This window comes from Homalodisca vitripennis, unplaced genomic scaffold (genome assembly GCF_021130785.1).
Source record: "Homalodisca vitripennis isolate AUS2020 unplaced genomic scaffold, UT_GWSS_2.1 ScUCBcl_2110;HRSCAF=6525, whole genome shotgun sequence".
Taxonomy (NCBI): domain Eukaryota; kingdom Metazoa; phylum Arthropoda; class Insecta; order Hemiptera; family Cicadellidae; genus Homalodisca; species Homalodisca vitripennis.
The window spans coordinates 1-14606 of NW_025778256.1; the positions used below are offsets into that span (position 1 = coordinate 1).

General features: G+C 35.9%; 1 protein-coding gene across 1 annotated transcript; it reads left to right on the forward strand.

Annotated features, from left to right (window-relative positions):
• Window positions 1-360: 360 nt before the first annotated feature.
• On the forward strand, window positions 361-12654 carry LOC124371846 (55 kDa erythrocyte membrane protein-like; the record flags this gene model as incomplete). Its single annotated transcript, XM_046830207.1, has 5 exons — window positions 361-646; window positions 3849-4047; window positions 5885-6026; window positions 7475-7650; window positions 10076-12654. Coding segments are annotated over 5 exons (1106 nt in total), but the record flags the coding sequence as incomplete, so codon positions are not given.
• Window positions 12655-14606: the final 1952 nt, after the last annotated feature.

Genomic DNA, 14606 nt, shown 5'->3' on the forward strand with positions numbered 1-14606 from the left:
TTTGTTGAGAGACCTGTGCACTCCTAATAAACCGTCGGAAAAGACATTTAAATGAAACTGGTGCAACTTGTGCAAAAACATTTATTCCCGACACCTAGCTTCATCGCGGAGCGATATCGTTTTAGTAAGCGAGTACAGTTGGGAAGGCGAGTCGGTTGCCGAGTATATTGCAAATTTGAAAAAAATGACAACCTATTGTGACTTTGGCGCGTCGCTAAATGATTACTTGAGAGACAGACTGGTGAGTGGCATCAGAAGTGAAAGTGCCAAACAAAAACTTTTATCGGAAGCCTCGTTAACGTTCGAGCAAGCGACCAAAATAGTGCTTTCAATGGAGCAAGCAGAAAAAATCGGCGGCAGCTCTATCAGTCGGAAAGACCCGAGCGGATCCATCAGTTGAGCAGCGTGGTGGTGGCCAGGAGGGGGAGATTCGGAAATGGCACACCGCATTCCCAGACGCATTCCCAGACAGCACTGAGCGACAACGCTGGAGCGGCCTGGAAGGGAGCAGGGGGAACAGCCAAGGTCAGCGGCGGCACGTCACCAGGGCCTTCTGGATGGCAGCGGCGATCTCCGCCAGGTGGCAGTGGCAGTGCGCAAATGTTTATGTTGTGGCCTCACAGGGCATTTCCAGTTCACAGTGCAGGTTATTAGGTGTGAAGTGTCATTTCTGTGGTAAACAAAACCACATAAGCAAAAAGTGTGTGTCGTTCTAAGTTAGCTGGTCGGCAAGGTACAAATGTAAATAGAGATAAGACTAATTTTAGAGATAGTAGAAGCACTGGGAATTCCAAAAATTATCGCAAACATAACTACCTAGAAGGTGTTGATGACAGTAATCAGGGTGTCAGGGGACACTGAGCAATTTGTGGATGATGTAGCCAATTTATTTAGAATGAATGAAAAGGTGACTGACAGGGTCAAGGTAGACCCAAATTCAGCTTGATTTAATTGTTAATGGTAAAAGCTTAAACGTTTGAGGTTGATACAGGGGCTTCTGTGAGTGTTTGCAGTGAGGAATATTACAATTCTCATTTCCAGATGTGTAAATTAGAACCTAGTAAGTTGACACTCAGCTCTTATAACCGATCAACCTATCACACCTGTAGGCAAGATCAAAGTTGAAGTTAATTATAACAAAGTAAACAAAGTAATGGGACTTGTATGTCATCAAGTCCGGTGCTCATCCACTTATAGGTAGGGAATGGTTAAGTGCTCTAGGGGTTGAAATTTCGTTTTAAAAATAATGACAGGTTATTTGAGATAAGTAAAACCGATGCCGATAGTTGTCTTGAACTTAAGAACAAGTTGTTCAAAGAATTTCCTAAGGTATTCCGTGACGAGATAGGTTGTTTTAAAGGCGAGCCTGTAAAGTTAACAGTAAAAGAAAACACGGTTCCTAAATATTTCAAACCTAGGCCAATACCTTTTTCCCTGAAAGCCAAGGTTGAAAACGAACTAGCTAGGCTAGTAGATGAGAAAAGTGTTAATACCTGTAAGTAGCTCAGAATTGGGGTACGCCCATAGTTTCCTGTAATTAAAGAAATGTGGTTCAGTCAGGATTTGCGGTGACTTTAAAGTAACCTTGGAACCCTTGTTTAGAAGTAGAAAAAATTTCCGTTACCAAGAATAGATGAGTTTGTTTGCAAACCTGCAAAAGGGCGAGAAGTTTAGTAAGATCGATTTGTGTCAAGCATATACCCAATTAGAGTTAGATCCAGAGTCTCAGAAACTGTGTACCATAAGTACACACAAAGGTTTATTTTGTTATTCCCGTGTTTCCTTTTGGCATAAACGTCAGCAAGTGCTATTTTTCAAAAGAAAATTAGAGCAGACTCTCCAGGGTATAGATCAAATTGCAGTATTTTTAGATGATATTCTAATAACCGCTGAAAATGATAAGGCTCATTATGAGAAGTTAAGAGAAGTGTGTAAGAGGTTAAATGAGAAAGGCTTAACTGTCAAAAAGAGTAAATGTACTTTCTTTGCTAATCAAGTAGAGTATTTGGGGTTTGGTCATTGACAAACACGGTTTGCACACCGATCCCAAGAAAGTAGAAGCAATCAAGAACGCACCTATCCCAAAGAATGTCACAGAAATTAAATCGCTAATTGGGCTAAATTAACTATTATTCTAAATTTCTTCCAAATTTATCAAGCATTTTAAGCCCATTGTACAATTTATTAAAGAAAGACGTTCCATTTAATTTCAACAGGCAATGTGTTCAGGCATTTGATAGAGTAAAAGAACTGCTAAGTAGTGAGACTATCTTAGCGCACTATGACGGCAAACTTCCGTTTTTGAAGCTGGCGGTAGACGCGAGTTCTTTTTGGACTAGGTGCGGTCCTGAGTGTTGTCACACCAGAAGGTATTGAAAAACCATTAAGCATACCAGTCTAGAACGCTAACTAATGCTGAAAAGAAACTACTCCCAGATCGATCGAGAGGCTCTAGCAATTGTCTGGGGCGTTGAAGAAATTTAACCAATATCTGTATGGTAGGGAATTTACTTTATGTACGGACCACAAACCGCTTCTATCAATATTTGGTCCTCATAAGGGTTTGTCAGTGTTTAGCGCCAGCAGATTGCAGCGCTATAGTTTATTTTTGTCAGGGTACAAGTTTAATATAGAATATATAAAATCAGCTGATCACGGCAATGCCGACGCGTTCAGCAGGCTACCACTGACAATGAAAGAGCCGGAAGTGAGCGACGATGACCACTGGAAGGGCAGTTATTTGCATTGTCTTTTGGAAAGCTCTGTGCCTTTAACTTTTGAAAATGTACAAACAGAAACGCTAAAAGATCCAATTTTATGCAAAGTTATTGGTTATGTAAGGCACGGGTGGCCCAATAGCATCCCTGGGGATGACAAGGAGTTGTTGCCATATTTTGCAAGGAGGGAAGAGTTGTCTATAGTAAATAATATATTGGTTTGGGGTTACAAAGTAGTAGTGCCTAGCAAAATGAGAAAATATGTGCTGGACGAGCTTCACTCATCCCACATGGGTATAGTCAAAATGAAATCGATAGCTCGTAGTTATGTTTGGTGGCCTAATATTGATGATCAAATTGTGTCCTTGGCAAATAATTGTTTTTCCTGTTTAATGGAGAGAAATAACCCTAGCAAGTGTCAGCTGCATACGTGGCATTATCCCTCAAGTCCATGGCAAAGGCTTCTTCACAATGGATTATTTAGGTCCGATTAATGGAAAAATGTATCTACTAATTGTTGATGCGCACAGCAAGTGGCTGGAAGTGTTTCCTGTAGCTTCCACTTTAGCCAATGTAGCCATAAATCATTTAAGAGATTTGTTCAGTAGGTTTGGTCTGCCAGAGACTGTCCACAGTGACAATGGTCCACCATTTTCCTCATTCGAATTTCATAATTTTATGTCAAACAATGGTATCAGACATACTTTTGAGTCCTCCATACCATCCCATGAGTAACGGTTTGGCAGAGAACTCTGTCAAATATGCTAAGAATAAGATCAAATGTGCTTTACGTGATAAGAAAGATGTAAATATAGCTTTAAGTAGAATATTGTTTGATTATCGAAATGCTGTTCATGCTACCACCAATGAGACCCCAGCAAAGTTGATGTTTAATAGGCAATTAAGAACTAGGTTAGATTTATTAAGGCCTAACCTGTCAATGACAGTTAGTAAAAGACAAGACAAGCAAAAGGAGTATTTCTCTGGAACTAAAATTAGACTATTTTATCCTGGTCAAAATGTAATTGTTAGGGACTATCGCACCCGTGACAAATGGATTAGTGCTACAGTAATAAAGCAGATCAGCAATGTTATATACGAAGTTGAATTGACGTCTGGCATTGTGTTCAGACGGCATATTGATCAGATTGTAGCCGTGCAGGGAGAGCCAGCTGATGTAAACAAACAGGTAGAATCAGCTGACGCTTTCGATGACAGTTCCTCTTCCTCCCCGGTCATGACACCGGCGGTGGGGCGAGAGCCAATAGCAGTGAGTCCCCCACTCTCCGCCGAGCGGCCGTGTGGCTCGCTCCCCTCCCCTCTCAATGTCGTGCCGTTCTAACGGTAAACAAACAGCTGATCGTGGCAACACGTCACCGGCTGCGACGGCAGCTGTCATGCGCGCGCCAGCTGTTCCCCAAACAACAACAATGATAGACGTTATCCTGTGCGGATTAGAAATCCCGTGGATAGGCTGAACTTGTAAATTATATTGTTTTGTTCTATTTTAGTTTGTTTCATTATATTGTTTTATTTGTCTTAGTTGTGGTAACCAAAGCGTTCATACCATTTTGCTTTATTGTAGTTTAAGGAAAATTTATTGATGTTACTGTATTAATGTGTTAATTGAATTTCAACAATGTTTTTTTTTGTTAAAACTATGTAGTGTGTTATTTTGCAGTGTTTTTCAACTTTGGAAGGGAGGAAATGTGGTGTACATATCTGAATCTAATATAAATAGTCAGCTATCTAAAATATATTTGTTAAGATAGGAATGTTGATTATCGATCTGGCCGTTGGCGGTTATATGTATGTGACGTAATATGAGACCATACTGTTTGAATAAATCCTATTGGCTACTGAGGTCACGCCACTTCTCCCCGCCAACGTTCCTTACCATTCCAGCAGCGAGTGTTCTGCCCAGTCCAGTTTTACCCACGGTCCGTGAAACCCGCGTCCTCCCGACCAAGATGTAGTACAATAGTTTTCCTGAATTGGTGTAATTTTATTACCCAGTATTATTACCACCGGCCACGAACATCACACCAGAAAAAAACAAACTTGCAATAGCAACTTCAAAAGCGCAATTCAAAAAACTAGAAACCAAATAACGTTATATTTCAAATGTCCAGGTAAAACTTCACCATATGCTTTCATGATAGTTCCTTAATTTAGTGTAGTAGCAATTAAACAGCACTACTGCGGATTTGTAGTGGTTAAAATAAACACTTAAAGCTGTTACATGTCATGTAACAAAGCAACTGTTTGAAATGTGAAGTATTTTTTTTTTTTTTTCCTTCCTGAGGGAAGAGGACAGTTTGTCCCCGCACTTAGTCCTAAAAAGGACCTTTGCGCCTCCCTTACTTTAATTTGTGCCCTCAAAGACCGAGGCTTTTGCAAAAACCAATCAGATTTAAGGGCTCCTCTTCTCTAATGTCCTTGGGGCGGAGGAGATATGCTCCCAAGTATCTTTTCCGAGTCTCTACGATGGCAGGACAATCCAACCAAATGTGCTCCGCTGACTCCTCCTCTTCTCCACAGAGTCTACATTCGCTGCTCTGACTAAGGCCTACCTTCATAAGGTGCTTCCTCAGAGGGCCATGTCCTGTCAACATTCCTAATATCAGTCATGTCCACCCTTTAGCGTAAGGAGAGATAAACAATTTGGATAGTCTTAAACCTGAGGCTCTACTCCAATTCTTGTGTCTTGTCCTCTTTTCCCAATCTTTGACCAGAGCTTTAATGTTGGAGAAGGCTATCCCACAATCTGGCTCAGGCCCCACCAATGTGGATTCTGCTCCCTTTTTGGCAAGGACGAATATGAAGTATGGGTGTGGCAGATGAACGCAAAATGGGATCGTCTGTGTTAACGCGGTTGTGGCAGTCAAGGGTTTAAGATATGAAGACAAAGAATAGAAAAGTAGTTACTCGGATTTAGAGTTTAACAGAAGAAAGGTGAACATTAACTCCTCTATGAACTGGTATAATGCCTAGTAGCAGTTTTGGCCTAAGTGTGGCAGGGTGGATAAGGATTTAGTTTTAATGGGTTTTCCAATCTCCATCGCAGTTGTACAATCCCTTACGCTTGTCAAGTTCATGCTGGAACTTTAGGGTATCTGATTGCTGATCCACCTGTCTTACACAAAAAATAGATTAAAACTTGTCAGAAAGTAGAAATCAGATTGATATCCGATGTTACAGACACGACCAGGCCACCTCGTAGTGATGAGGAGAACGGGCGCAACTACTACTTTGTCTCCCACGACGAGATGATGGCGGACATAGCTGCCAATGAGTACCTTGAGTACGGTAAGTTGGATACTAACTATGTAACATTAGTTGATTGTTTAATTTAATTTCACAAATTCAGTAATTGTGCTTTTAATTTCATCATTTCTGTTGTAAATTATCAGACTTTGACTTACAGTCACCTTAAATTATTTTGAAATAACAGTGAAATCAGCAATTTCCATTTAGAGTTTCTAATAAATTTTAGCATATATAGTGGCAGTTATTCCACATTAGTAAATTTCAGAACTGAATCGAAGTAAAATAAGTTTAACCTTTTTATTCCAACAAGTTTACAATGTGGTATACATTCAGGTATGATCGTAACATACTATTCTTAGGTTGTTTGTGACATATGTTTTCCATATGTTTATTTATATATATATATATATATATATATATATATATATAAATATAAATTTATAAATCGTGTAAATTTATATGATTTTGATTATCCATCAGCTAAATACATCAAACAAACTATCAAAATTACAATATTATATATATAGGAAGTACTTAAAAGTTTAAAAAGCTTGTCCAAGAAAATTAAATTTTTCTGATTTTAATTATTGTGAAGGTAGTGTCAACATTGTGAAAAGCAATAAAATTCAATAAATTTTTACTTTTTTATTACTTATTATCAATTGAATGTTAAAAGATACTTTAGTAGAACAAATCTTAAAAAATAAATTTTACAAAAGATATAGCTCAAAAAATGTATTCACAATATGGTTAAAAATACTAATAAATAAAGTATGAGATAAATGCCATGGGAATAGTTTTATTTTGAGTAAATTCAGCATGCACATTTAATTATTAGTATCTGCTAATTTGTCTAAATATTTTTTAAACTTTTAACATCTTTACAACAACAAAAAATCATGATCAAATTTGATTACAATTTTTGCAATGTTTTCGTCTACATAGTTGAAGAAAATCAGCTGAATGCTCTCCGCAGAGAGCCAGCCAACAGATGTTAAACCAAAACTGTTTTTGGTTTAACATCTGTTGACTGAAGAGGAGTGTCCACATGCAGGGAGGCTGAAATATTTAAAGAAGATAATTGTGTAAGTAATGTTTTGATTTGGTGTGAACCGGAAGACTTTGATTTTAGTCATTACACCAGCCGTGTAAGTCTAGGAACTAAGATCCTAGTGGAGTGATTTATTTGACAAACTATCAGTATATATTTTCATTATTTTCTCTCATTGTAAATAAGTGTCATATTACATGTTTTGTATATACAAATTTACTTTCACGAAGCCAATGGTGTTATCCATATATTATTATTTCCAGATACTAGGTTTACTGATTTGGAAGAAACTTCACTTCTTGTGAATAATTTATTGTTTGTGACACACCATTTGAAAAATTTCTAACCAACAAATGAGTGGCTTCAACTGTTTAGTTAACTGAGTACATTTTATGTTTTTAATTAAAATTTTCATATAATTGTTCTGAAATTCCAGGTACTCATGAAGAAGCAATGTATGGCACAAAACTGGAAACTATTAGAAAAATTCACCACGAAGGAAAAGTTGCAATCTTGGACGTAGAACCCCAAGCTCTGAAAGTTCTCAGAACTTCTGAATTTGCACCTTACGTGGTTTTCATCGCTGCCCCACTATTACAAAATCTTGCAGACGTAAGTTTTTATTTTAACACATAGTTATCTAATTGTAGAAAAAGAAAACTGTAAATATTCTAAGTTCCGTATTTTATCATTTAACATCCACAGACCGAACTATTTACACTACACAACTGCAAACAACAGTACGTACATACATACCAAACTGTTCGTACTAGTTGGTGGACGAACATTCCAGTAAGTTCTCAGCCTCAATCTTTTAGTCTGCACAAAATATTAGGCTTTAAATGGAAATCCTTTTTACTCTTTTGTTTATACATAGGGGTACAAATAACAGAAAATTACGTTTTTCTGCTGGTAATAAAATGTTCATTATAAAGTCAATGTTTAGAGGAAGTCCTCAATCAGCTTGAACAATTCCTTGACCGCTTTGAAATTCTCTGTCCTGAACAGTTCGGGTCTAAACCCGAACTAAGAAACTAAGAACTAAGAAAGACAAATCGACCATCGATGCCATAACTGAACTTATTCATAATGTTGTTGATGGCCTGGAGAGAAAAGAACTTGTTATGAGCATATTTCTCGACCTCTCCAAAGCCTTTGACTGTGTGCATCATGCGACACTGCTGCACCGGTTATGGACTAGTGGTATTAGGGGTTTGCCCTACGATTGGCTGTCGTTGTATCTTAAAGATAGAGAATAATGCATACGGATTGCGAATGCTATGCCTAATAGGGTCAAGATGCCCTATGGTGTCCCCCAGGGATCAATATTAGGGCCAGTTTTCTTCCTTATTTATGTCAACAAGTTGAATACATCAATCCAGAATGGACAGGTAATTCAATATGCTGATGACACGACTCTCTGTATTAAATCGAAATATAAAACTGATCTTGAAGTGAAATCATTTATCGATTTAAATTCATGCACCGAACATTTCTTAAGACTCAATCTGAAAACAAACAGCTCAATAAAGTTTTGCCTTCGGCATCGACAAGAACAGACTATCGTCCTGCGGTAATGATGGACGATGTTCTCTTGGAAGAGGCCGAATCCGTTAAGTTCCTTGGAATGTACCTTGATCGAGGACTGACATGGGACTTTCACATTGACAGCATCTGCTCCAAGGTTGTTTCTGGCATTTATGTTTTGCGTAACCTTGCAAAATTCTGTTCTATTGATGTATTAAAAACGGCCTACTTTGTCCTGATACATCCATATTTGTCTTACGGTTTGAGACTGTGGGGCAGCTGTTCTAAATACAATTCGAAAGAGTATTTAGAGCTCAAAATAAAGCTGTCAGAATTATTTACAAATTGAATTTCAGAGAGTCGTGCAAAGATGCCTTCAGGGAGCTTGGATTGTTAACTTTACCCTGTCTCTATATTCTCGACGTCGTTCTATACTGTCGATCAAATGCGAGTTGGTCCAAGGCAGTGACGTCCACCAATACGAGACAAGAGACAAGGACAACTATCGGATTGTACAACATAGAACGAGTGCATTTGAACACTTGCCGTCCTAAGTTGGTGTGAAACTGATAAACAAGCTGCCTGAGGGAATAAAACATCTCATTGATTCTAAGCTATTCAAATCTCAATTAAAAACACCTCCTGGTGTCAAAGGCATTTTACTCCATTGAAGAGTTCATGTTGAGTTGCTGGGATGAAAATTATTGAAAACTATTGAGAACAAGAATAAAACTAAACCCCCAGTTCTGTTATACAATTAATTAGTAATAACTGCAATGGAATTGTATATTATTATGAATGTACTTGACGCATGCATGCAATCTAATAATTGTTGACACAATAAAGATTATTATTATTAAGTCTGTTAAACTTAATTTTAAATTGAATCCCTTTAACACTTCTTAGTTGTAAGCCAATTCAAATTGTAAAATTACTATTTTATCTTTATTTAATAAATATAACGGTCCAGAAGTCAAGGGTCAATTTACACGGTAAAGTACACAATATAAATATATATGTCAGGTACGTAAATAAGCATTAAATCAGCCTCAGGTAACCATATATAGACACTTAAAGTGGCAACTTTCAGTCTCTATACAGTTTTCTGGTCATAATACAACTATTATTTATATGTCTGACAATTGGTCAATCTAGGAAAAATAGAATTTGATACAAAAATTTTCATTTTGTACTTTGAACTCTTTTGGTACCCTCCTATTTTGACCTCCACTAAAAATACCGCTGATGATCAATTTTTTTCTTAAGAGTAATTCCTCTATCAATTACAAGAAACACCAGGTTGTGTGCTTATAAAATGCAAATTGGCATTCACCCCCTAGATTATGAGTTGTAGTTATGAAGGAAACCAAACTCTTTTTTCTCAATTTATAGCCCATCTTTAAATGTATACTGATTATTTTTTTCCAGATTGCTATAAATAATACTTGTAATGAATGAAGTGGTAAAAATGGTTTATGTAATCTTTTATGCATAAATTATTTTGTTACAGTATGATGGAAGCCTAGAACGTCTAGCCAAAGAATCTGACCTTTTGAGACAAGCATATGGACACTTCTTCGATCTAACTATCGTAAACAACGACATTGAGGAGACGATCGCGGCATTAGAACGAGCCATAGAGAGAGTACAACACAACAGCCCAGTGGGTGCCAGTGTCTTGGGTCTACTGAGCGAGTCACCACGAGTTCTAACGAGCACAGTGGATCCTGACGTCGCGTGTCTACCGACCGAGTCTAGAACGGATCTACTGAGCGAGTCACCACGACCTTTAATCAATACAGTCGGTCCTTGATCAAATCAAGATATGGATCTACTGAGCGATTACCGCGAGTTCTTACAAGCACAGAAAGTCCTGGCTGTTGTAGGCCAACTGATGAGTCAAGATGTGGGTCTGCTGAGCGAGTCACCTTGAATTTTGACTAACACGTTGGTTCCTGCTTGTTTTTGTCGGGACTGAGCGGGTCGCAACAAGTTCCAACAAGCACATTGAGTTCTGGCTTGGGTTATATTGTTAGTCTAATCAGCAGACATCCTATTTTGTGGTCTACCAACAGGTTACTTGATTCACTTTTAAATAAATATAAAAACCTATGTATTATGTAGTCAATAATCATAGTGTTGGATAGCCACCAGAACTATATTGACTATTGTACCACTGCATGATGTTACAGCTCTAAGCCAGACCCACATCTCACTTCCTCAATCACAGTGCTGCTTGAGGCTGTTGGCTCAGTAGTTAAGAGCTTACTCCTTCCTTTTAAAATACATCTAAAACATAAATATTTCATAAAAATTACGTTCCTCATTTATATTTTTTTCTAAAACTATACAAATGTGTTACATTTCGTATATACATAAAATGTATATATGAAAAAATTAAATATTTCATAAATTATGTACATGATTTTATATGTGCTCCATTTCATATATACGTACATGAAATGTATGTATGAAAAATCCGTCATGTTTTATTTGATTTTTTTATATACGATATAAAAATTATTATAAATGATAAATCAAATTCCTAATCTAATATATTACAATAATTTTTTATCCAAATTTGGTTTGGATTTTATAACCAAACAAAATCTATATACAATTATTAAAAGAATTGGAACGTTTGATTCGTCCAAGTAACATTGATGGATGATAAATATTATGTAACAATATAAGAATTAATTTTAAAAGTAATAATTTCACTCATCCCATATTACATAGTTATAATAATAACTCTCCCAAATTACATAAACGTGCCTAAAAACATTTTTTAAACACTTACGTATTTTTATTGTAATTTACGTGGCTTTGTACATATTTTCAGTATTTTTGGGGGAGGAGTAAGGTCAGTGTTTGTGTTAGGTAACTCAGAAGTAATTCTATTATAAATCAAAATACTATATTGTAAATATATAGGGTAAAAATAGCAATGTCTCCAGCTGATAACAGTCAGGCAGGTCATGAATTGGACAATCGGCAGCTTGGATTATTGTATGATTATTGATATTTTTTTACCTGCTCAATGGTTTAGCAATAACAATATTTTAACAGCAACTTGCAATTGTTAAAATTAGACAATTTCATCATTACATTTACTGTATGAAAATAATTAACACTTGTGTTATTTTATCTTATGGAATATACATTTTATGTTTTGTAAGGTACTTAACTTACTAGTACTTCAATAATGTTCTAATGAGTGTGGTTAAAGTACTACCGACCTACACTCGCTCACTTAAAGTATCCAGTATTCAACAATTGTTTTCGTTTCGTATCTTGTAAGTTATTCTTATAATTTAACTGTGAGGAATAACAGCCGTTTTACTTAACCTCTGTTTTAGCCTTAAGTTCAAACTTTTAAAACTGAAGAAACACTAAGCAGAATGTTTAGAATTGTTTAGTTGGTAGCAGTGCTTGTTGAACCCATAAGTTAACTGTAATGGCAAACCAAACCCTTTTCAGACAAGGAAATGTTAATTTTTTTTGTGATCAAGTGATGTATATATAAACGGAGGGGGGAACTTATGGCAGCAGTTAGTTACTATTAAAAGCTTAATTTAGTACCTCACTCAAAAGTACCTTAATTTATATTCTGTTGAAATCGGCAGTGATTACTTATGCTGCTTTAATTTTCAAGTAGTAATCTATTCAGTTTGTTAAGTAGTTTTATTTTATACTGTGTTTTTGATAATACTAGATTTTGTCACTGTACACCACTGAAACCAACTTCTGTAACTGCTATGAAACTACACTAGTTGCAGTTTGCCGACCTTATGCAAATCCTTCGGAAAAAACAGCTGTAAAGATTTTACAAAGCATGTTAATAGGTAAGCACCATTTCGCCCCACCCCTGCATTGTCATGATTGTTATTCTGTTCATATACAATGCCTTTTTGTTTCTATAGCTTTGCACAGAAGACCTAAAGCACATTCCAGTCGTATTTCCTGTTTCTTCTCAAATAAAACAATTGAATTTCGCATAGACTGGAAGTACGGTTTGTTTTTAGTTTTTAGAACGCAAGAAACAAAAGGTATAGTTGACACTCAATGTCAAATTCCTACAAGAAATGGTAAAAAATGTGGTGGTGGAAATGTTACAATGGGTGTAAAAATATTTTTAATTGGTTCATCCTTCTTTTTTCTCAAAGAGTCCCTTCTCCTTTTCCATCACATGAAATTGTTGAAGTTCCATATAACTAAAAGAATGTCACAAGCACATTGAATCATCATCAGTCGGCAAAACGGTGCTTACTTGTTGAGCATGCCTTGGCCACTAGTTGCATTGCCTTGGCCACTAGTTGCATTGCCTTGACTACTGCAAGGAAGTACATTCATTGTGTTATTCTGCAGGACTTTGGAAAGTATGATTCATGAATTGAATAACAATGCTTTCCTGGTGGCCAATTAAATTTTCATAACAAACTTTCTAAAAAATTTTTAAATTTAAATTATTTAGTTAAATTGAAGTATTCCAGTACTTATTGTGTATCAAAATATTAAATATGACAGTAGATTTTTTTAAAGAATTTTTATCTGTTTAGTTGAACCTCTTAACTGAAATTATCATTATTACAGTGCAGTTTTTGACTTCATTTTACAAGGAAGTTTTTGCTGTTTAAATATGTAAGATGGTAAAATTTTAAGCATAATGTTCTGTTACTGGTAGAAAATTATTTTATAACAATGAATGTATAATTTCCTTTAATTTTTGATGTTAAACTTAAAAATTTAGTCGGCATATTTTTTAAAATTAATATATACATATATATTAAAGTGGCCAAGAATCAAAACGTAATAAAACTATTATGACATTTTTCTAAAGTTAAATAAATACAAAATTTGGTTACAGTGATTTGAAGATAGGAAGACATTTAATAATTTTACAACAGACAGGGTGGGTATGATTTAAGTTTCAGTGTGTAAAATGTTTTTTACTCACATTAATCCAGACTACAATATCTTGCAAACTCAGCTCAACGATAAAGCTGATCAAGCATATAGATAAAACTATGTGGCATGGCGTGATATATTTTTGTACATGTACACAGTGTAGTTGATTGTTGTTTAACGATCACAAACATTAATTGTTATTATATTATCCGTTTCCAAAATAAGTTATTTTGTGTGTTTCTTTAGTCGTGTCTTAGTTGTGTAAGTACTTATTTTTAATAAACCTTATTGTATAATTACCTTAGTTGACGTGAGTAGTTGTGTACCTCAGACAGATCCGTGTAAGTTGTATCTTTTGTTGGGCTAACTCTGTGATATAGGATCTGTATCAGGCACAAACCTGAGAAACAACCATTACGTTATAGTTTGTAAAGTTCGGAGGCAGTGTTTACTAAAGAACCAGCCTTGTCTAGATGAAGGACCCTAGTAAACGTTTTAAAGGGAAAATCTTGTGGTCTATGAATTTAGGAGTGTTTTGGATGTAGTTGACTCGGAACGGAGTCAACAGTAATACTAACCGATCAACTAATATCACTTTTAACTTTTTTAAATTTTTAAAAGATGTCTAAAACATATTATGGGTTAACATATTTACTCATTTTTTACGTAAATATATATTATTAGTTTTAGTGAACAGGTATCTCGTTTATTAAGGTGAAGCGATGAATTGTTGAAATGTGCGACTTATACTCTAAACTTTTAGTGAAACGGACCGCAGTGTGTGAGTGACCAGGACTAGAACCGTAAGTACCGGTACCGTACGTAGCGTACCGTGTACTGTACTGTGGACTGATTGGCTGTGTTGTCGTCTCCATTACGGCACTTAGAGAATGTTCAACTTGTACACTCTCATTTTAATAAAACAATGTACTTTAACTCAAATTGTTCTTTTTGTGTTTTACATGTGTTTGAGAAGACCACTGCCAAATACAGACCAATAGGGATAAATTTGTTTCAGTTTTCATTTTACTTTTGTTGTTCTGTTACAAAATGCTGTTGTTCCTGTTGACTGATAATGGTGACAAATGGATAAACATTAACAAAGATATTTTATTGATTGAAACATGTTTTTA